This window comes from Xiphophorus couchianus, chromosome 19, assembly GCF_001444195.1.
Source record: "Xiphophorus couchianus chromosome 19, X_couchianus-1.0, whole genome shotgun sequence".
Taxonomy (NCBI): domain Eukaryota; kingdom Metazoa; phylum Chordata; class Actinopteri; order Cyprinodontiformes; family Poeciliidae; genus Xiphophorus; species Xiphophorus couchianus.
In genome coordinates, this window is record NC_040246.1 from 4645990 (window position 1) to 4670106 (window position 24117).

At 40.9% G+C, this 24117-nt stretch overlaps 1 protein-coding gene across 4 annotated transcripts in view; it reads right to left on the reverse strand.

The window, feature by feature from the left end:
• Nucleotides 1-19898, reverse strand: part of dnmt3ab (DNA (cytosine-5-)-methyltransferase 3 alpha b) — a 51892-nt gene extending 31994 nt beyond the window's left edge. For 2 of the 4 annotated variants that reach the window (XM_028001135.1, XM_028001136.1), the window contains exons 1-4: nt 19752-19896; nt 16641-16899; nt 12585-12692; nt 4547-4898 (exon numbers count right to left, since the gene is read on the reverse strand). In XM_028001135.1, the coding sequence (XP_027856936.1) occupies nt 4547-4898; nt 12585-12692; nt 16641-16721 (541 nt within the window). In that variant the 5' untranslated portion in view covers nt 16722-16899; nt 19752-19896. Of the gene's footprint in view, nt 1-4546; nt 4899-12584; nt 12693-16640; nt 16900-19751 lie in introns of all 4 variants that reach the window. The other 2 variants (XM_028001134.1, XM_028001133.1) reach the window with 2 other exon arrangements.
• Between the last annotated feature and the right edge of the window lie 4219 nt (nt 19899-24117).

Sequence of the window (24117 nt, forward strand, 5' to 3'; positions counted from 1 at the left end):
TATTGATTAAATTAGGGAAAATTGGTATAGGAGGTAAGATTTATAATTGGATTTTGGATTTTTTGTTTGGTAGAGAAATAGAAGTTCGGGTAGGGGTGAATTTCTCTTCTAGATATGCTGTTGAGAATGGTACCCCCCAAGGTAGTGTGTGTAGCCCAATTCTCTTTAATATTATGATTAATGACATTTTTGATGAGATAGATAGTAGTATAGGCAAATCTTTATTTGCAGATGATGGTGCTCTATGGATTCGGGGACATAATCTGGTTTATTTACAGAAAAAGATGCAGGCTGCCATTTTGAAAGTGGAAGGTTGGGCTACTAAATGGGGTTTTAGGATGTCAATCGCAAAGACTCAAGTAATTTGCTTTTATAGAAGACATAAGGAAGTTAAGTTGAATCTTTATAAACATAAACTTGAACAAGTGAAAACAGTGAAGTTTTTAGGTGTCATCTTTGATGAAAGCTTAACTTGGAAACATCAAATAGAATCAGTTCAAAATAAATGTAAAAAAAGTGAATAATTTGTTAAGATGTCTCTCAGGACAGGAATGGGGAGCTTCAAGAAGTGCACTGTTGGGAGTTTATCAGGCGCACATGAGATCTATTATGGATTATGGGGGTATAGCATATATGGCAGCTGCTGACAGTCATTTGAGAAAACTTGATAGTGAGCAAACACAAGCATTGAGGATTTGTTGTGGAGCTTTCAGAACATCGTCTTTAGCTGCTTTACAAGTAGAAACTGGTGAGCTTCCTTTAAGATTAAGAAGGTTGAAATTAATGTACATGTACTGGGTGAATCTACAAGGACATAAGTGTGATCATCCAACTAAGATGGTGCTGAAGGAATGTTGGGAACATCATAAATTAAATTGTAATAGTTTTGGATGGATTGGGGAAATAAAGGCAAAACAGCTTGGTTTAACTATGCTCCGGTATAGTGCTACAGTTCCTCAATCTGAAATTCCTCCATGGTTATTTCTAACTCCAGAAGTTGATCTTCAATTAAATGAAATTCTTAAAAAGGGAAAGACTCCAGAATGGGTTGTAGTTAATAGATATTTTGAAAGATATAAAGACAACATAATTATATATACAGATGGAGCTAAAGATCCAAATAGTGGTAGAACTGGGGCAGCAGTGAATATCCCACACCATAAAGTCTTGATTAAGAGGAGAACAGCTGACCATTTAGCTGTTTTTACAGTTGAATTATCAGCCATCATATTGGCCTTAGAATGGGTGCTTGGTAATGATAATAGGGAAGTAAGTACATTTATCATAGCATCAGATAGTCAAGCAGCATTATTAAGTATTAAATCTGGTAAATCTAGCAGATTAGATTTGATATTAAGAATATATCAATTATTAGTTCATCTTCATAACAATAAATGCTTGGTTCAATTTGTCTGGATTCCTGCTCATGTGGGTATAGAAGGAAATGAGGAAGTAGATATTCTAGCTAAGCAGGCCTTGAAATCAGATATTGTTCATCTGAATATTCCTTTGAGTAAAAATGAGGGTAAATCTATTATTCAAAAAGAAATTATTAAGATTTGGCAGGAGCTATGGGATAACCATGATAATGGGAGACAACTATATACAATTCAAAAGAGTGTGGGAGATAGTAATTATATGAGTGGAAGGCGGAAAGAGGAAGTAGTTATGTCTCAACTTAGAATTGGACATTCTGGACTTAATAGTTCGCTCTTTAAAATAGGAAAGCATGAGAATGGGGCTTGTAATTATTGCAATCAGGTGGAAACAGTGGAGCATGTCTTGTTAGAATGTGATAAATATTCAGAGGAACGCCAGATTTTAAAGTCGTTACTAAGTAGAAAGAATATAGGACTGTCTATGATTAATCTATTAGATAATAAATCAAGTTATGTTAGAAATCTCTTATTTAGGTTCTTAAATAACACTGGGTTAATGAGTCGTATTTAGGATATGAACAAATATTTGTGTGTATGCCAGTGCATGCTCATGCATTAATTCAGGTATTAATGAGTGTGTTAGGATGTGAATTTGCACATCCTACACATCATTGAGGTGGATTTAATTCCCTCTGAGATCTCTGATGACCACACTCCAGTCTGGTAGGTGGCGGTAAATGCACCTTAAGTTGGATGCCAGCCGCCAATAAAAAACAAAAGAAGAAGAAGAAGAAGAAGGGGCACTAGTGCGCTCTTCTCTACACTCAATACAAGAGTAAGTGAAAGCGCACTGATCTCATCTTGTGATCATTTCTTCTCTTACATTTGTCCTTTTATAAGTTAAGAAATGGGATCTAACTCTCAGGAGAATGTCATGTGGATGAATGCTAGCCCTGTGTGTGCGAATTTGTATGTATTTAGTTTATATTGCTTTAATGTGATGTGCGAAGACTGTTTGGCTAACTAGCTTAGCTCTGTTGCTAACGGCTGTAGGCCTCATGTTCCGCTCGGCATCCTGCAGCTTGATTTGTTTAAATTAGAATAATAACTTGTGATTTTTGTCAAGTAGTACAAGCAATCTACTGTTTTTCATCATTTTGGTTGGAAATATTTCTATTTTTTAATTATTAATTTAGTTCTGACTGTGCCATAAAAACATAACTTAAATAATTCAGAGTGAAAGGTTTAAATATTGTTAAATAACTGTAATGTGAAATACTTGGTTTTGTCTAAAAAATATAGTGTCAATGACTTGCAGTTAGAAAGGCTGAGAATTGTATGAAAAGAGATTTCTATGTTCTGCTTCTCTACAAGCAGTATGTGAAAGCGCACTGATTTCATCTCGTGATCATTTCTTCTCTTACATTTGTCCTTTTTTAAGGGCTATCAAATGCAACACCCTAAACTTTAATGTCTAACAAACATTGAACACAGGAACTAGAAGACATTTCAAATATCCAGCAACATGTAAAATGAATCTCTGTAAACTAAACCGTCCCTCAAACAAAGGGCCAGTTCATACCAGTTCACCAGACCGGAGACTTTTGTCATCCAGTTTTCGGTAGAAAAGAGAAAAACGACAAATCATACAAATGGAAATGATTGAGCTCACTTTAATTTACCCTGCGATTAATTACTTTATCGCTTATTGCGACAGGCCGAGTTAAGATAGTTAATTTTGTTAAAGAAGCAAAATTGTGAAAAATCCAACCGTCAGTTTAAGCACATTTACTCGTCAGCAATGACACGATTCATGGCATCCCTACACATTCTTACAATGTGAATGTTACAAAAGCCATTTTTATTTTTAGATTTAAAATTTTAAGCTGATCTGAGTGTGTGTAAACCTTTAATCATAGAGGTCCGTTTCTAATAGGTACGTCTTTCTCAAAATCAGAAAGACGAGAGAACATGTCATTCATGTAAGTCACACGTGTGAATCTTCATAAATCAGGAAGCATCCGTTAGTTGACAACAGTCTTTTAGAACAAATGAAACTGAGGCAAATAAATTGGACTCATCAGCCACTATGGACTGTGTGGAAGATGGTAAGGAAGGTAAAAAAAAAAATCTGTTGGAAACTGCAGCAATTTTTGGATCACCAAGTTTCCATAGCAACCATCGCACACTGTCTTGATGATGTGGAGTTTTCTGGGGCTTTGGTTAGATCAGACTAGTGTTTGTTTATTCTGCAACAAACATTTTATACAGCAAGAAAATAATAAAGTAACATGAAAAAAACCCAACACATGTCCACTGTCATGTACGGTGGAGGATTTGTGATGCTGTGGATAATTTTAAATCCAGAGGCACTAGCTAGAGCAGGGGTGGGCAATCCTGGTCCTCGAGGGCCGGTGTCCTGCAACTCTTGCAAGTCTCCCTGGTCCAACACACTTGAATCCAGCAGCTGAATCACCTCCCAAGTGCAGTCAGGTTCTCCAGAGTCCTGCTAATGACCTCATTATTTGACTCAGGTGTGTTGAAGTGGAGATGCATCTAAAAGTTGCAGGAGTCCGGCCCTCGAGGCCTGGAGTTGCCCACCCCTGAGCTAGAGTGAACCAAAGCTTGGACTCTACAGGAAAACTGGCAAAGGGCTCGTTGGTAGGTCCTGATCCGAAACATAAAGACAAATCAGCAAAAAAATAGTTCAACTGACACAAATTCATCTCTGTCTTCAGACATAAATCCTACAGAAGAGAAGAGAGCAAAATGATCTGTATGGCAGACTGAGGGTTTTCTTCTAAGCTTTAGACGGATGTAGAAAGAGTTGACAGCATTGGTTCCAAAACGTTAGCCAGCAGTGATTTTGTTGGAAGTAGTTATTTATTTTATCTGAGTAAATGTAGCCAAATGAAACTTTGGATCACTCTAAACAGCAAACATATCCCATGACGGTGAAATACTAATACACTTTTATAGCATCCCAGAAGCAACATCAGGAACACCTCCTAGGTTTTTATGCACTCCTGTGTTTTCTTTCTGGTCCCTTTCTTATAGCTAGTGGGTAAATATGTAGATCTGACACTTCTGGCATTACCGTTAATAGGAACCTGCACATGCTCTGACTCTCATTTCTAGATCATTCCTGTTTGTGAACGAGAACTCACACTTCGTTGGCCGCTCCAGTTTCCGCCTCCCTCTTTTCTTGCGCGGCATCATCAGGCCGTCGTCCTTGTCTTTCTCCAGCTCCCGCTCCTCCTGGCTGGACAGGAAGCCGTTCTCCTGGGAGGGACTGGGGCTCTGACCCTGGGAGCCGTCCTCCTCCTGGTAGGAGGACGGGCATCTGGGAATTCCATTCTCTACTTCCCGCTTCTCCTGTCTGGGGAAGCAGGCGTCGGGCGTCTTGTCTCCGCGCGAGTCGGTTTCTCCGTTGTAGACTTGTGATATGGATGGCCGGCACAGCTCGAGGTAACTGTTGCAAACGCTCGCGCAGCCCGTGATGGATCCGCAGCTCTCGACCTGCAGGCGAAACGGGACGAAGGAGGGTGAAATGTTAACGTCTGAAAATTGGATGTAAAAAAATATTATGAGTATTACAATATGCTTTACAGTGAATATGCATGTGAATCTGAGTTACAGCAATCCCCAACACACTCCCTCAACTCCAAAGTTCAAAGCTGGGACAAGAAAGCTGCCATACAACCACTAACTTACAAGCGAGGAGGGAAGTTGTGTGTTACAGAAGCACAGAACTATGCCAGGAATGTTGGCTGTTCCTGGAGAAAGTTTTCCCTCCGTCCTCCTGGTTTCGCTCCATAAAAGAGGACTTCATTCAAGAGGTGCTGACCTGTTTGCAGCTGACATGATTTCCAGTGTGCAATGATGTCTCTCTGGCTGTAAAGCATATTTAGATGTCATATGCAGGCCTGTCACAATAGCCAATTTTCCCAGAAGTCGTTGCGATGAGCAATATTATTGTTGTTTTTAGAGCAATTTGCAGTCATATGATGGTAATGGCATGATAATGCCAGCACACCCTCTCAAAGATGAATAAACTTTAAATCCTAGTGAACATCTAATGCTCAAACTGGAAGACATTTTAAATATCCAAAATAAATAACCAAAACAACAAATAAATTCTGAAGTCTTTTGTAAACAAAACTGAACCTCAGAAATAAAGTTAGTTTACACCAATGCACCAGACTGAAGACATATGTTGCCCGATTCTAGGTAGAAAGAGAGACAGAAAAGAGAAAATGCAATAAATCAAGCAAGTGGAAAATGGAAATCGAGCTTGTTTTCATTTATCATGCAATCAATTAATGTATTGCTTACTGTGACAGCCCTGGTCATACACAAGTATTTACACCCTCTCACGATGTAATCACAACCTCTAATGTAGTATTTTCAAGGGATTTGTAATGAGAGACCAACACAAAGTGGTGAATAATTGTGAAGTGTGTGGGGCATCGGTTTACTGATCGTCTCCCAGCATCACTGCTAAAACTCACACCAGCAGCAAAACTCAAAGCTGGACAGATAAGAGTCCTGTTTCCAACAGAGTCCATTCCTTTTCTGTTGGATGAAGAAAGGATTTTTAAAACTTTTAAAGTATTTAAAGGTTTTAAAGTATCGGCCGACATCCTTAATTTTGGGAAATCGGCTTAAGGTAAGGTAATTTTATTCATATAGCACATTTTCAGCAACAGGGCAATTCTAAGCGCTTTACACGAGTCAGAGGAAATACAAACAAAATTTTTAAAAAGCTAAAGAAAAACAAAAGTATAGAACTATGTATTGATTCCCCATGAATAATAAGAATTTATAAACTAGTAGGGGTTTGTCTGGATTCTTGATTTGATAAAATTAGATGTTGGTTCTCCATGTTTGACTCTAAATACTTACATGTGAAGCCGATCTTATCTACCTCACCAAAGGTCTAAAAATCAGCTACTGTCCTCTTCTGCTCTGTAGAGAGAGAGGTTTGACCACCAGGTCGTGTCTTCATGTTTGCAGTAGACAATATTCGCTCCATTGTTACCAACTCAATGACTTCCTTGCTATATTTAGTGACATTTCAGACAAAACAAGTTGGCCAAAATCGGAATCGGCAGATTCAGGCTTTTTAAAGATTGGTAATCGGCGACGGGCCAGAAAACTGCAATAGGTGCTCCTCTACTTCATAGTGTAACAAGGAGAACTTTTAGGAATGGCCGTCCGTGCATCCAGTATTTCTAAAGTTCCATATGACTGAAGCTGAGACCCGGTGAAACACCGCCATTTGTTGGGAGCAGCCCAGTCCAAGTCCAGATCTAAGTCCGTGGTGAGGTTCATAGATCCCTTGAATCCAACATGAATAGACCCCTCTTGGTTCTAAAAGATTTATAAATAAGAATTTATAAACTAGTAGGGGTTTGTCTGGAATCTGGTCTAAAAGATTTTAGACCCACGAGGCGCAAACCTGCAGCTGTAAATCCAGTGAAAGGTGGCTCGAACTGTTGAGTCGGTAGATTGAATACAAATGCACGTCACAATTTTTAAATTACTATTTGTGAAAAACTTTGAAAACCATATATCATTTACCCTCGTCTTCCCAGTTAAACTCACATCGAACCACTGTGAAGTACATTAAAGTTTTTTATGGGGGTTTTTTGTATCTCAGGGGGTATGAATCCTTTTTTAAGGCTCTTTGGCGTTCTTGCTGCTGCCTTTAAAACACATGACTTGTTTACTCTGACCATAAAGTTGGTCAGAGACAGAAATCTGAAGATATCTGCTCTCAACGTGACCCTGAAGAATGTCTGGATGCAATACAAGCCATGCAGAAATAAACTTCTGTCCAAGTTGTAACGCTGAGTAAAGCCACAATGAAAGGCAGCCGGCTGTAAGGAATCCCTCTCAGGCCGCGGAGGTCTGCATGACCTCATCGGACAAATTATCCATAAACCGAACAAGTCCAGTCAAACGAGGAGCAGCCTGCCAGTGACTCAGCCGGACACGATGAGTGACAGAAATAAAGCCTCCGCTCCAGGATTATTGATATTCTGACTTGCACGCAGTAACGAAGACAAATGCGGGCAAAAGAGTGCGAGAGCAAACATGTTTGGTGCGACGCAAGTGCTGTTAAAAGCATTACGCAACCGACAAGTGACCTAGTGAACCACATGTGGATGCTGCCAGAGGTCAGAGGTCCCGCTTGGTAAATCAGACAGCCCAGACAGGCAGACAGGGGTCAGAAGCACAACACTAAACTGGTAATCCTACATAATGTGCAGCAGCTTATTAAAACATGGCAGTAAATAATATTCTGGATAAAATGTAAAGTTAGACATTTCTTTTTTTGCTGTTTTTTTTTTTTTTTGTCACACTTCAATGTTGTAACTCATTAAATGGGGTGTTATGTATTTTCCAGATATATATACTAATGTTTTAAAGCACAATCAAGTCAATATGTAACGTTTGGAAAATGCTTTATAAATCAAAAATAAATTGGGAAAAAAATTGACTTCACATAAAAGACTTTCAGACTTTTGAACCAATGAGACAAAATTTGAACTTTTTTAGGACTACTTGCTGTTTTGGGATTGATGACTTGCCGTACTTGATGGTCCACTGTCCCACCAGAAAATTCAGAAGGAAAATGTGCAGCCATCAGTTTGTGATCTTAAACTCAAGCACACGTGGGTTATGCAGAGATTCAAAGATCTACTGGAACCAACACTAAATGGCCCGAAACATAGCACCAAAATGAAGGTTCTAAAGTGGTCTAGTCAAAGTCAGGACTTAAATTCAGAAGAGAAACTGTGGCATGGCCTTTAACAGAAAACCCTGAAATGTGGCAAAGATCAATCCTTTGTGATGTCAAAAATCTCAAAGTCGGTTACCAAGAACACTTAATGTCAGCCTTTGCAACCAAGGGTTTTCACATTGGGCCTGGCTGGTTTGGATAGTTTTTCCCCTTAACTGTAGCTCCTCAAGTAAGGTTTGTCTGATACTGAAATTAGTTTTAGGATCTGTAACCTAAGACGACCTCTGAAAGGTTGGGCAAATCCATTTTCACAGCTCTGTATGTCATTTGAGAGAACAATGTTCCACGTTATACGCTAAATGCAACCATTTAACATACCTTTCTGTATCTGGTGAAAAAAACAACAACCCTACTTTACATCCAAAATGTATGCCAGTAGTCCAGTCTGAATTTATCTTGAACTGAACTAGCAGGCAAAGGGAGGCAACAAGTGGTTTGGACACAGGAATCCTTGAACATTAAAGCAAAGCCCCATGGGGGTTAAAAAACAACAGGGTCAGTTAATGGGTAAAGAATAAAAAGCTGCTCTTTGCCCTTTTTTGGTAAAACAACAAGGAGCCCAGACAGCTGTGGTACACTTCCTGAAAGTTTATCTCGTTGCTATTAGAGACGCAACCCACAGGATTTCTCTGGCCGATTCAAACGGCCTCTTTTCTTTCATTTTGCTTTTTATCTGTTGGATCGGACCACCGGAGCCCGCCACCAGTGAGTCAACAGTTCACCACTACGCCTTCCTTAGACTACCTTTGATAGTTCTCTGCAACGTCAAACCAGGAACACGAGAGCTGAAGCAACGGTGGTGCTCTGACCCAGGGTCTCAACATCACCAGCTGAGGACACAAAGGTTCACTTGCTGCCTTTAATTATTCCACCAACAAATGGTTGCAGTGGCTGCAGGAAAACAATTAACCAGAAGTAGTAATTGCAGTGAACTTAATCAGGCCTATGCCAGAGACAAAATGGATAGATAAAGCTACAATGAGTATGCAGACAGTCTGGGACAAACAAATTAAGAAGAAGAAAAGAAAAAGGTAGTATGACCATGATTATTTAAAGTTTGGGTTTTCATGGGTTGGATTTGACAATGCTCCAATGCCACGGTGTTGTCTGCAATGCTAAATGAACTGTGGTTACAGCAAAAAGTAATTCATACTATTAGCACTGTAAATGACAAGGCAACTGAAGCATCATATTGTGTGAACGAGGAGTCGAGTACTGTTAAGAGTTTACAGATATGACAGCAATAATGTAGTTTGCACAGTTTGAACATTGGTTCAACTCAATAGTCAAAAACCTTCGCAGTTCATTGACGTGTGTACAGACCAAAAAAAGAAGGGAGTTTTTCCTTCTAAAACATTTAATGAACCAGAAAAATTCAGATTTTTATGTTGTTTTGCCAGTGATCTTAGGTCAGAACCAATCAAAGGAATATTGACCATTTCCTTACTAATGACCGTCTGATTGCTTATTTTTAGTTCTCCTGATAGTATCAAGAGTTGGACTAGTTCATATTGGTATGAACTGGGTCATTCAGAGAAGGATAACAACTCAAAACACTGACGGCTCTGGCCCAAAGTCAGTCCTCCTACTAGCTGGAAAGTACGATGGCCGACAGGTGCAAATGCGCAGCAAAAGAGAAAACATGCAAACAAACAAAAAACACGCGCATAAATTAAATGCGGCAAGCAAAAAGCGAATAAAATGCAGCAAACAAAAAGAGAGACGCAAACAAAAAAGAAGACACCCCCGAATGAAATGCAGCAAACAAAAAGTGAGACGCAAACAAAAAAGAAGACACCCCCGAATGAAATGCAGCAAACAAAAAGTGAGACGCAAACAAAAAAGAAAACACCCACGAATGAAATGCAGCAAACAAAAAGTGAGACGCAAACAAAAAAGAAGACACCCCCGAATGAAATGCAGCAAACAAAAAGTGAGACGCAAACAAAAAAGAAAACACCCACGAATGAAATGCAGCAAACAAAAAGTGTTGAAAACGGAAGTGCTCCAGACCACTAGGGGGAGTCAAAGAAAATAGTATTCATTTCTATGGGACCAGATGCAAGATTCAGAGAAAGAAATTTGAAAGAAAGTAAAGGTACGTATAACTATATTTCTTTTCAGAAATATAGTTATACGTACTATATAACTATATTTAGTACGTATAAATACTATACGTACTTATATTATAAAAAGATACGCCGTCTTTTATAATATTATAGAATAACAGAATAATTTATGGGTAGCGTGATAGACTTTGTGTCAGTCATACCGTTCTGGGCTCGGTCTCGATTTTCTTTGACTCCCCCTAGTGGTCTGGAGCACTTCCGTTTTCAACACTTTTTGTTTGCTGCATTTCATTCGGGGGTGTTTTCTTTTTTGTTTGCTGCATTTCATTCGGGTGTGTTTTCTTTTTTGTTTGCTGCATTTCATTCGGGGGTGTCTTCTTTTTTTGTTTGCGTCTCTCTTTTTGTTTGCTGCATTTCATTCGGGGGTGTTTTCTTTTTTGTTTGCTGCATTTCATTCGGGTGTGTTTTCTTTTTTGTTTGCTGCATTTCATTCGGGTGTGTTTTCTTTTTTGTTTGCTGCATTTCATTCGGGTGTGTTTTCTTTTTTGTTTGCTGCATTTCATTCGGGTGTGTTTTCTTTTTTGTTTGCTGCATTTCATTCGGGGGTGTCTTCTTTTTTTGTTTGCGTCTCTCTTTTTGTTTGCTGCATTTCATTCGGGGGTGTTTTCTTTTTTGTTTGCGTCTCTCCTTTTTGTTTGCTGCATTTCATTCGGGGGTGTTTTCTTTTTTGTTTGCTGCATTTTGTTCGCTTTTTGCTTGCCGCATTTAATTTGTGCGCGTGTTTTTTTTTTGTTTGCATGTTTTCTCTTTTGCTGCGCATTTGCACCTGTCGGCCACCGTAGGAAAGCCATAAATATCAAAGTATAGTGATATCTATGCATGTCCAGGAAGGGTAGATTATAAAAGTATACTTTTATGTTTGTAGAGGCGTCTGCTAGGTGCCGTCTGGGAAAACAAACTCCACAGAGGTACACTGTGGATTTTACCTTTATAATGGATGTTTGTGGTTTTCTTGACCTAACTTATCACAGTATGGTTCCTGGATGTGATCACCGCCGTTCATGAAGGCCCAGCTCTTTTCCGATCGGCTGAAACCGTTTCCTGTTGCTGCTGTGATCGCAGCACTCTTACTAAAGTAAGTGTGTCCCAACTTGACCGCTGTCTTTTCTTCTGCGCCTATTTGCATATTTCTAACAATGGAAGTGCTTAGAGTGGGGTCAGAAGGAGCGACTGTGCCTCATTTAATCTCCTGAAGGTTTTTTTTTCCTTCTTCTTTTTTGCTTTTCTGTCCAGACAAATAAATAATTAATCCAAAATGGTTTCAGTGCTGAGGACAAGCTGCCTTCCGGCCAGAACAGACAGCATGCAAACTGAAGCAGAGACAGTTCAGACAGGCAAATGCAGGGCAAAAGCAAAACTCTGACACTGCTGCAGGCTACCGCCATAAATTTAGCAAAAGCATTCCCACCTCTTACACTTTGTTCCCCATTTTGTCACATTATAACCACGACCCACAATCGTTTTTATTGGGTTTCATGTGGTAGCCCGACACAAAGTGGTGCATAATTGTGAAACAAGAGGAGAAGTATACATGGTTTTCAAAAATGTTTGTAAAATCTAAAAAAAAGTGGGATGGATTTGTACTCCGCTCCCTTTACTTTTACACCAATGACATCGGACGGCAACCGATTACTCGATATGGTCCACTTCAGTGTGGTTTTCATTGCGAAACAAACACAGCTGTTCTGTGAAGGCCTCAAATGTTTGTTAGAGAACATTAGATAACAAATATCATCATTAAAAAGTGTAAAGGGTATAAAGCAATGTCTCAAGCTTTGAACAGCATTTTCTTTTTTTCGTTTTTCTTTGTATTTGATTATACAAAACACAAATCTGTCAACAAATGACCCACAATATATTTAATTTCTGTTTTTGGAACCAAGAAAATTATCCTTCAGTCAAACATTTACAACAAGGGAGAGAATATATGGTTTCTTTAGCAGAATCTAGTTGACTCAATCCCTTCCACATTTAGTAAAAAATTGTAATTTAAGCCCACTTTAGGAAACAAGAGACATAGTTTACAACCTGACTGAAAAAAATACACACTTCTTGTACAACTGATGTGCTTTTATTGTGAAACCTCTGGGTGGATATTGTTTGAAATTGGACAGAGATTGCTTAAACCAGACACAGTCGCAGTTTGCCAAATGCCCTCTAGGGGAAACAGCAAATTTGTGGATGAAGGTGTTGTGGTCAAATGACACCAAAACTTGCCTGCATTCAGAATGCCAGGCTCATTTTCCAACGTGTCGGATCAATACTCACTGGGAACTGCTTACGCTTCCTTCCAGGTTTTCCGACTTTAAAGGAGGCACTGCTAAACGTTGACCTCGGCTCCTTCATTTGTCCCACGTCCAGTAATACGCTCTCACCCTGTTAAGAGAAAATGACCAATTTAACACTGGCAGTAAAGGAAACATATTCTTTAAAATCACCTTTTGTCCTGAAATGTAGCACAAGTTAGAAAAGCAAATGCATTCCAAATGCACAGCAGCAGAAGTGCAACAGAAAAAAAAACACTTGCACATTAGAGGAAAGTGCAGCAGGTCACGGAGCGTCTTTGGCCGACAATGAGACAGATAGAAACCGAATGACATGCTCTCTTGAACCAGGCCGGAGTGAAAACTCTGCGAGTGCGCTGCTGACCTTCAAGACAATTGGCTCTTGACACCATTACAAACGCGCTGACCTGCCCCCACGTCCCCCTGCTGCAATTTCCCTTTGATTTATACAAACTGTCAACCGGCGAGAACAAAGCTTCACATCGGCAGCTCCGAGGCCGACGTGAGAAAGGACGGCCGTAATGTAGAGGCTTTGAGTTCGGTATTGACTGAAAGGGAATGCCAGCGCCAAGTCTGAATGTAAATAAGAGCGACTGCGAGGCGGTGGGGGGATGGAGAGCTGCAGTGGCCGGCTAAGGTGGGAGGGTCTGTCAACAGGACAACGACTAGTAGTGCAAATCTGGCCTTTTAGCGCACAACAAAACGGGAAAGAAGAAAGCCGCTGTGAGTCAAACTCAAGGCCCTCGGGGCCAAATCTGGCCCGCGATAGCTTCTTATGCGGCCCTCTAAACTCCAGATGGAAGCTTAAGTAGAACCTTCAAGGTAACAGTTGTGTGCTTCAGCGTTACCTTGTCAATCAAATCAAAGCAGTTTTTGATTTGAGTCCACAATCGCGAAATTCGCACAAAATCAACAAATCCCCACACATTTGTGTGACGATGTATCGTCAAGTTTCCGTGAAAATTGTCAAAAAGTAATTGGGGTTTAAGTGTTGCTTGCTCCCACCTGCAGGAGGCAGTGTTTCTTACTTCTGCCACTCAGCTGCCTCAGACTTACTTGATGCTAAGTAACAAAAAGTCCCATTTACTGTCATATTGTCACCTCTGTAAATTAACAGCCTAAGTCATTTCTTGCCAAAAGTGGGTTTTTTGTCTAAATTATCTTTTCTCAAAAAAAGAGAAGGTGATTTATTTATTTTTCACCCAAAACAATTTCACAAAAAATTACTCCAGCCATTATTTTAGGAGGACACCTCTTGCAAATATTTCTAAAGTAGCGCCACAAAATTCACAATTTTAACTGCAAATAAGTCACAAATTTTGAAGCGCGACTGGCACGTGCGTAAAGTTGTTCAATATCATTTAATTTAAAAAGTACTTATCAAATGCAAAGACAGCTGTTAATACTTTAGCAGTTTGTTCATGGGTTTTATTAACATCTTCTGCCACAACCAGCCCTGTGACTCAAGATCATGAGTCATTTTCATTTTCTCAAATGAAAATGAGTTTGACGCCCCTGATTTAGAAGAAGGCGCTCTGGTAAAATGAGATCACAATTGCAAAGAGTTGAGCTAAATAAAAGGCGAACCAGGAAGAAAACCTTTTAGAGGCTGATGTTTACCGTCCTGCAGGCCACTGCGCTAAACATAGAGCTCTAAAGCAGAAGCCGAGAACATTCGGTCTGTTTAATAACCGACTATGTTGGATCATTTCTTCTTTGGTTTCCTGACTTTGCTAACTTGTCACATTACTGATCTACAGTAGCTCTTCATCATGTGAGCTGAACGAAAAGCCCCAGAATAGCAACTCAAAAAGCCTTAGGGAGATTTTTTTTTCTCGGTTGTTTCTAAGATCAAGTGCATCCCTCATATTGTGTTAACAAATACAAACTCCCTTACATTCCTAAAAATATAAGACAAACAATTCAAAAAAGGATCTAAAGAGTCGTACAAACATGTTCTTAGACATGAAACCTTACAGTTTTGGGATTATCGATAGATCTGGGAAAGAATAAGAGAAATCCTTTACAGCATCCGATCACATTTAGCAGGTGATCGGTCTATCACAGAACAACATCTATCACCGTCACAGGAAGGCTAAGCCAATCAGATCAATGAAGGGCCGCGGGTCAGCAAATAGGAGGCAGCATTTTTCACAGTCCAGAATGAGCCTGAGGCCAGACATTCCTGCTCAAAAAAGAATTTTTGCACATTTGCATGAAAGTCTCATCTGTGAAATACAGGAGCACAAAGAAAAAAAAAGAAGAAAAATAAAAACAGGGCTTGCATCGTGTTGCGTGGCATTAAGCAATATTATCATTGCGTCACTGCTGCAGTAGTTGACTAGCAATTGCGTTATTTCTACATCAGCGGCGCGTCATGCCTGCAGAACTTTTAAATATGTCCGTGGCGATCAGAGTTGAGTATGATTCGTAATGTATAGACAGGTTTACGTTTAGCTTTGGGACTGAAATGCAAATCAGATACACAGTTCTTGACCAGTCGTTATCAAGCTTCACACTTTCATCTCACTCCCCTGAGTTGGAAGGCAAACCCCCCCCCCAAAAAAACCCCACACTTCTTGAGCAGACACAGTGAGCGGTCCAGACAGCTTCCGGGTGACGAGCCGCGCCGATACTTCTCGGATTGTAATCTCTCGATAACTGCGACGGCCGTGACACCTCAGAAAGTAGCATATTTTTGTTTGCACAATCAATGGATCCGGAAAAGAGAAAAAGAAAAAAAAATAAAATCTCAAAAAAGCCTTAAAACAAAAGGGAAAAAAACCCACCACATTTTATTTTTCAGTCGTTGAACTGGTTTTTATACACGCACGGCAATTTTAAAAGTCAAGCTGCTTTAAAACCCTGACGACGTCGTGCCGCTGAAATGAGATGAATCCATCAGCCATGACAGTCCCAGGAGGATAAACTAATTAACATAAAGACGTGCATGTGATGATCAGAGTGACTGACGCTGCTGCGTGTTGTAATCGGTAAAAATCTACCTATTCCGGAGAATAATGCAGCCATTACCAGCAGGCCTTTAGATGTGTACCTGTGGCCTAATGCGATTATCGGTCCTTCTGCATGTGCTTTCCAGATGCTTTCATTTTGTTGTGTGATTCCTAATAGAGTGCCTGGTGCTTCAGTTTTTTTTCTTCTACTTTCTCCCTACCGGGGCAGCAGCATTTGCATAGATAATAGCATGTTTTGAGTGCAGCCTGGTGTGCAGGCTCATTTGGGAACCACTTTCGTGGATCGTGCGATCCTGTTTGCGGCAGGAAGAGCAGACACCAACTGAGCCAAATCAGAATGCCGTCTCTCCACCCTGCAAACATTTTGGGTTTTTTTTCATTCAAAACAATGAAAAAATAAAAATAAAAAGAAGCCTGCAACGCAATTTGGCCTCGCCTGGAGTGAACGTCTCCGCGCCGCTTCCCGTCTGGGTAGCCGGGTATTTAAAGGCAACGTCTGTTGCCAGGCAACTAGACGAAGGGCAGCGCTGTGTAATGGGAACATGGGAGGAAGAGGACAGCCCCCCCAGCCCCAGCCCCATCCCACCACCTCGCTCCAATGGAAGAGAGCTGCGGAGCCGTTCCAGCTCTGACTGAACCCACAGCAGCCAACGCCCACGTCGGCCGCCACCATTACACCTGCAGACGTCACGCCATCCGGTGATGCTGCGGGCTCGGCGCAGAGCTGATGCTGCAGTTATCAGCCGGCGCCTATTAGAACAGGAGGGACGTCTGTGCCGCAGGGTGTTGGATTCGTCCACCTTTTAGGAGTCTCTTGATTATTTCCCAATGTCTGGGATTTATCTGTGCAATATCTCAGTAGCACCGCAATAAAATCTGTAATTTTACTCGATAACTGATTATCTGTCAGTAAAGTATCGCGTGTATTTTATGAGCGTGCAAGCGGGAGTTAGGGAACGGACTCTCCAAGCGCCTCTTCTTAACTACAGACGTCTCCGTACATGTTTGCGCTTTTGCAAAAGCCAGCAGCTGCAGACACGGTATTATCCACGGTCGTTTCTTACCATTCTGTTTCCGGGTGAATCCACGAAATCTGAGCCTTTGCATGAGATGGAGTTGGAGTTGGTGACAGTGTTGGATGGCATTGTTGAGTCTTACAGGCTTTTATGGTGGAGGCCGAGAGGGGAGTTGAGGGGGGCAGATGTCAGATGAATGGCGGTGAGATTGGAGGGGGGGAAGTTTCCAATGAAAATGAACTTCAAAAAGGAAGCCAGAAAAAAAAAATGATGATGAAATTTGAGATGACCCTTCTTCTTTTCTCTCCTAGAATAGAGGGAGACAAAAAAAACGACAAGGAGTTCATTAGAGTCAGTTTAAATGAAATAGGCGCAAATACTGTGATCGGTGGATGAGACAGATTTCGACGGTTTAGGTGACAAACGCGAACACGACTTTGAGGACTCTTGGGGAAAAACGTTTAAAGCTGCTATCTGGACTTTTCGGTAAAAATCACTGAAATTCATTTCGTATTCAGTTCATCGCCTACAGAACGTCATGCTGTGCTCTTCTTTTCTATTTGTCTTGAGATTTACTTGTAAATAATTTATTCAAGATTAACTGCCCTAAAAAAAACCCAAGCATGCCTCTGGTGACATCACATAAGGCATAAGGCAACTGATCTAATCTTTTTCCCCCCATTCTCTGTTAACGTGTTTTTATTCAAAATACTCAAACGGTGTTTGTTTGACTTCTGTACAAATGGAGCAAAAACGCAGTGGTTACATCTGCGACCATCGTGGAGCGGAGCAGGACAGAGACCGGAGTTCAGAATCTCTCTCGAAATCTCTCAAAAGTTGTTCATCCATCACAGTGTTCACTAATGCTACCCGATCAGCTCGACTCTTATACCTCCTGTGATGTCATCAACCCAAAACATACAAAAAAGCAGAATTTTCTTCGTCCCGTTTATTCCGATTTTGTTTTGAAATGTTGCGGCGGAAATAAATACTTTGGGGCTGTAACGATTCCTCGAATGACTCGAGTGCCTCGATTATTAAAATTTCTCGAGGAAAACATGTCTGCCTCGAAGCTTCGTTAAATTACGTTTGATATTTTTAGCGCACCACGTTACGGCCGGGTCATTATTTGTGTTGGGCAGCGCTCTCACTTCCGTCTTTGAGTTGTTGCTAAGTGCTAGCAGCACAAAGTTGAATTTTCAGGGTTTTTGTCATTTTTCGGGGGACTAATAAGAATTCTTAAATTGCCTGGCGCGATGCTTAGAGTACGACAGCTTTTCTCCTTTCGGAACTGCCTGGTGGGCCGGTTCACAGCAATCGTTGGGAAGAGCGATGTATTTATATGACAGAGAAAGAAAAAGAGAGAGAGACTTACAATTATTCGATTAATCGTAAAAAAATAATCGATAGAGTACCCGATTACTAAAATCTTCTTTAAAACATTACCTTAATACACACTTGTGTTATTTCATTGTCAATCTATATAAATCCACTGTCTTTGAAATGCATCCCAGAAGAAACGGCTGCAGATATCGAGTGAGACTGTGTTTGACAGGTTGTTGAGTGGAACCAGTAACTGTAAAAAGGGGGTTGTGTTCAAGGGTGGAAGGAAATGTACAGCTGGGAAAAGTCCAAATTTGCATGAGGTTGTAGCGTCACTTTTTAGTGACGCACCAATCAAACGTCAAATTTTTTGCCTTGGATCGGTGCAACTCCAGTAATGTAGTCCGCACTAAGAAACGCAAAGGCTGCCATCGACTTGTAACTTCTTCTTTTTCTGGTCGATGCATTTATAAATGAAATAGATTCAGCTATTTCTTTTTCACTCTTTCTCTCTCGCTTTTATAATAAGAATATTTAATTGGTCTAAACCAGAATCAGCAGGTAGAAAACTGAAAATCGGAACCAGCCAGAAAAAAAGCCCGATCGGTGCATTTCTAACAATCTCACACACACACACACACACACACAAAAAGACATCAGGATACACAGCTTGCACTGTGACCCATTTTTCTTTCTGTATAACTAATTATTTTATTTAGCCTATTTATTTTTTTAAGTTTTCTCTCTCTAAAGCCAAAATCTTGTCAACTTTTCCATTAGTGTCGCAACATTAAAACATGAGGAGCTGCAGCAGCCTACCATCCCCTGCCCCCTGACACACTTGCATATTTCCTCACTTCAACTTGGCTTTACTCTGAGACTCAGATTTCTCTTTGTTGAGTTCACGTCACGCAGCTATAGGAACCACACTGGCTTCTATAGATCTACTGTATGGCGACTATAGCCTGCAGGCCCGTTCACACCACCCGCACAGAGTGGCCGAGCTGTAGTCCTCATTGAATGGCCAGGGCGCTAATGTGTGGACTGTTTAATGCTGCGGGATTATTAAGACGTTGCAAGTATTTCTGTGCATTAATATTTCATCTGCACATGGGCTGAAGTTACTCCTCCAGCAGCCTGCCATGCGCACACAGCCGGAGCTCGCTATCGTACTCGTGGAAATGTGATTTTTTTTTTTTTAAAGAATAGCCACTTTTATGTTATTTGGGTGGACTAATTAAAAATGATCAATCGCCTGAAATTTATTCGTAAGCCACATAGGATGGGAGCTCTTTCTGCAGCCAAACAATGTGCTGTGAGATTTCTTTTTTTCTGCCGGTTTGGGGGTCACTCGGGCGTTTTTGTGGCTCCTAATTAGCCTTGCATCTAAGCCACATGCTTCCAGATAAGCCATCGCGTGGGGGGCATCTGAATTTCTACTGGCTATCTCTTACAATTGCAAAGTTTTAGGCATCTTCTGCAGCATGGGAAGCCTGCAGTATGACCCAGGGGATGGTGGCCGTCTTACGGGCCACGGCTGCTGAAGGGTAAATCCCCCGTTATCTCCTTTTAGTCCGTCTACTGTGTTATTACGAGATCGCGAAGCCGGTCCTGTGGTCTAAATTACGGTCAAGTTCACCTCTGCATCTCCAGTGAGCATCCTCCGCAAGGAAAGCGACCCCCCACATTTCGCTATTTCCCCGTTTCCACCGAGCGCCTTCCGCTCTCGGGTTTTTTTTTTTTTGTTGTTCATAAAGGTTACCCTTCCTGCGCGGTTACGACAGAGCCGCGGCTTCAGCGCGTCTAGAAAAAAAAAAAAAAAAAAGCGTGAATCACCGTGTGTTCGTTACCCAGTTTTCCCAAGTCCCAGGGCTGACCCTTTTTTGTCTCGCTTGCTCCCGGAGCCTCCTTCCTCTTTCGCCCCGTCCTCCACCACCACCCCCGGCCTGACAGAACCTCCTCTCCAGATGCGCAGCAAGCACTACGGAGGCCCGGAGACGCCTCCGCGCCGCTCTTGCTTCCACCGGGTCCTAAACACTGTCGCGTTAAGAAACGCTGGCTTAGCTTCATTTTAAAGGTTATAGATACGTCTGTGACCTACAATTTTGAGGATAGTAAGTTCATGCTAGCAAGTTTATTATTTGGCTTCAAATTAGTCTTTCGTCACGGACAGCGACTCAGACCGGAACGGGGGTCGAACCAGCGACCCTCCTGTTACAAGACGAACCTCCTGTCAACATTAACGTTGTATCTTCTCGACATGTCAGAGTTAGCTATCCCATATTTATGAGATACATGAATAACGAGACAGCAAAGTCATAATCCAGCCTACAATTATAAATGTACATGACAAATTTAGATATGAAATTACTTACATTCATTCAAGTTTGTTTCTGATAGGAAATGAGGCAGCACCTCTAAGGAGCATTCATTTTGAAAACGATAGTATACCTGTTTTTGTTGACGCTATTTTAAAAATGATTAATTGTATATATTAACCAAATTCCTATTTACAATAACAACCTGGCAGAGAAGACGGCATGTTGAAAATTTGATGCATCCTTCTTAATAATCAATTAAACGTTCTAACGTCTAATAATAGAGCATAACAACAATAAAACTTTAACGTCTCATATCAAAGCAGATCATCGATCATAAAACTACTGAGCTTTTAACATTTAATAAACTGTTAAAAGCCCAAGCAAACTCTTCTCTCTCTCTCTCTCTCTCTCTCTCTCTATATATATATATATATATGTGTATATACTATATATACTGCTCAAAAAAATAAAGGGAACACTTAAACAACACAATATAACTCCAAGTAAATCAAACTTCTGTGAAATCAAACTGTCCACTTAGGAAGCAACACTGATTGACAATCAATTTCACCTGCTGTTGTGCAAATGGAATAGACAACAGGTGGAAATTATTGGCAATTAGCAAGACACACTCAATAAAGGAGTGGTTCTGCAGTTGGGACCACAGACCACTTCTCAGTATCTATGCTGTCTGGCTGATGTTTTGGTCAGTTTTGAATGTTGGTGGTGCTTTCTCACTCGTGGTAGCATGAGACGGACTCCACAACCCACACAAGTGGCTCAGGTAGTGCAGCTCATCCAGGATGGCACATCAATGCGAGCTGTGGCAAGAAGGTTTGCTGTGTCTGTCAGCGTAGTGTCCAGAGGCTGGAGGCGCTACCAGGAGACAGGCCAGTACACCAGGAGACGTGGAGGAGGCCGTAGGAGGGCAACAACCCAGCAGCAGGACCGCTACCTCTGCCTTTGTGCAAGAAGGAACAGGAGTAGCACTGCCAGAGCCCTGCAAAATGACCTCCAGCAGGCCACAAATGTGCATGTGTCTGCACAAACGGTTAGAAACCGACTCCATGAGGATGGTATGAGGGCCCGACGTCCACAGATGGGGGTTGTGCTCACAGCCCAACACCGTGCAGGACGCTTGGCATTTGCCAGAGAACACCAGGATTGGCAAATTCGCCACTGGCGCCTTGTGCTCTTCACAGATGAAAGCAGGTTCACACTGAGCACATGTGACAGACGTGACAGAGTCTGGAGACGCCGTGGAGAGCGGTCTGCTGCCTGCAACATCCTTCAGCATGACTGGTTTGGCAGTGGGTCAGTAATGGTGTGGGGTGGCATTTCTTTGGAGGGCCACACAGCCCTCCATGTGCTCACCAGAGGTAGCCTGACTGCCATTAGGTACCGAGATGAGATCCTCAGACCCCTTGTGAGACCATATGCTGGTGCGGTTGGCCCTGGGTTCCTCCTAATGCAGGACAATGCTAGACCTCATGTGGCTGGAGTGTGTCAGCAGTTCCTGCAAGATGAAGGCGTTGAAGCTATGGACTGGCCAGCCCGTTCCCCAGACCTGAATCCGATTGAGCACATCTGGGACATCCTGTCTCGCTCCATCCACCAACGTCACGTTGCACCACAGACTGTCCAGGAGTTGGCGGATGCTTTAGACCAGGTCTGGGAGGAGATCCCTCAGGAGACCATCCGCCACCTCATCAGGAGCATGCCCAGGCGTTGTAGGGAGGTCATACAGGCACGTGGAGGCCACACACAATACTGAGCCTCATTTTGACTTGTTTTAATTACATTACATTAAAGTTGGATCAGCATGTAGTGTTATTTCACTTTAATTTTGTGTGTGGCTCCAAATCCAGGCCTCCATTGGTTAATAAATTTGATTTCCATTGATGATTTTGTTGTCAGCACATTCAACTTTGTACAGAACAAAGTATTCAATGAGAATATTTCTTTCATTCAGATCTAGGATGTGTTATTTGAGTGTTCCCTTTATTTTTTTGAGCAGTGTATATATATATATATATATATATATATATATATATATACAGTACAGACCAAAAGTTTGGACACACCTTCTAATTCAATGGGTTTTCTTTATTTTCATGACTATTTATAAGGCAAGAAATCCCACTTATTAACCTGACAGGGCAGGTTGACCTATGAAGTGGAAACCATTTCAGGTGACGACCTCTTGAAGCTCATCAAGAAAATGCAGAGTGTGTGCAAAGCAGTAATCACAGCAAAAGGTTGCTACTTTGAAGAAACTAGAATATAAGGGCTATTTTCAGTTGTTTTACACTTTTTTGTTTAGTGCATATTTCCACATGTGTTATTCATAGTTTCTACCCCATGGAAACAAGAAGTCGTGGGTTACTGAAATTCTAAAAATAACTAAGTGTAAGTGTAAATAAAGTAGTAAAGCTAAAATTTAAAACATGCCTTGTTTCCATTATCTATATGAAATGTCAACCAAGTGTTCAATTGGTGATTTGGTCAAAAATGTTTCCTAACATGGGAATTCACTCCTAGAATAATAGAATTAGAAGTCCATTATTGTCTGAATGAATGCTAAACTAGGACACTGTATTCCACATTCTTTATAGTATACTATAATACATAAACTGACTTCACATACAATGTATTGAGATCTACAAGAAAACGTACTGCTGCTGCTACCTTTTGTTTTTCACGTTTGTTACTGTTATCGGTAAGGCTGTACTGGTTATAAAAAAAAAAAATAGCAAGAAAAGCAGTGCCAAAAACGAGAACTTAACAGTGAAAAGGATGCAGCCGACAAGTTGGAAAAATGAGCTTCTAGCGACACCTGCTGGTGGGAGAAGGCTGTGATTCGGGCGATCTGTGTGTGACTCTTTATACATAGTGTGTTATGATGATTATGTCGCTAAAAGTATGTAAATGGTGTACTAAAGCAGTGCATTTTTGGAAAGTAGAGAAAAAAAATACATTGTTTTCCTTTACTTTCTACTGCTACTTTTTACTTTTGTAAAATTCTTAAAAGTGTGGCACACATTTGCATTTACACAACCATAGTTAATACTTTGCTTATCCATTTTTGTTGGAATTTTTCTGTTCACTTTTGTTTAGAAATTGCTCAATCTCAGTCAGAGGAGACTGACTGAGATGCAATGTAATAGATTTGCATAAAGAAAATGTAGGTCTGAACTTTGACAGGGCCATTCTCAGATCACCTCTAGTCCTGCTGGAAGGTGAAGCTCATCTAATCTCCCGTCCTTTTTTAATTTAATGTTTGGTTCAAAAAGAGCCAACTCCTTCTCCAATAGCAAAAATTCAGCTTTTGGGTCAAATTAGAAATAAAGTTTTTGGATTCCGGTGCATAAATATTTGCATGTTTTCCCTGCGGGTACAGCTTCCTCCCACAGTTAAAAAAAATACAAATAAATAAACCACGACGGTTAATTGGCACTGAAGAGTATTTCCATCCAACAGCAGACGAGAAAACATGAAAAAACCAACACGATTCATATTTTAAATCTTTTTAATATATCTCACATTTGATGTATTTACAGAAAAAAAAAATAAACCTGTGGTTTTGTGACATAACACTATGTTTCGTCAAATCAACATGAGAACGAATGCATACAAGAAGCGTAAGCGTACAGAACACACACATATTTAAATAACATCAGGGAAGCTGTGCTGTCTGCTTTGCACCTTGTCTCTGTGAAAAACGAAAGAAAAAACAAAAAGGATTACAGTGTATGCACCTCTGCGTTAACCCGAGTTTGGTCTGACAGGGTGGGATACATACAATATTGCCTCAGGACAAGTTCAAATAAAATGAATCACTCTGGAATTTATATATATAAAGAATATATATATTTTCCCCA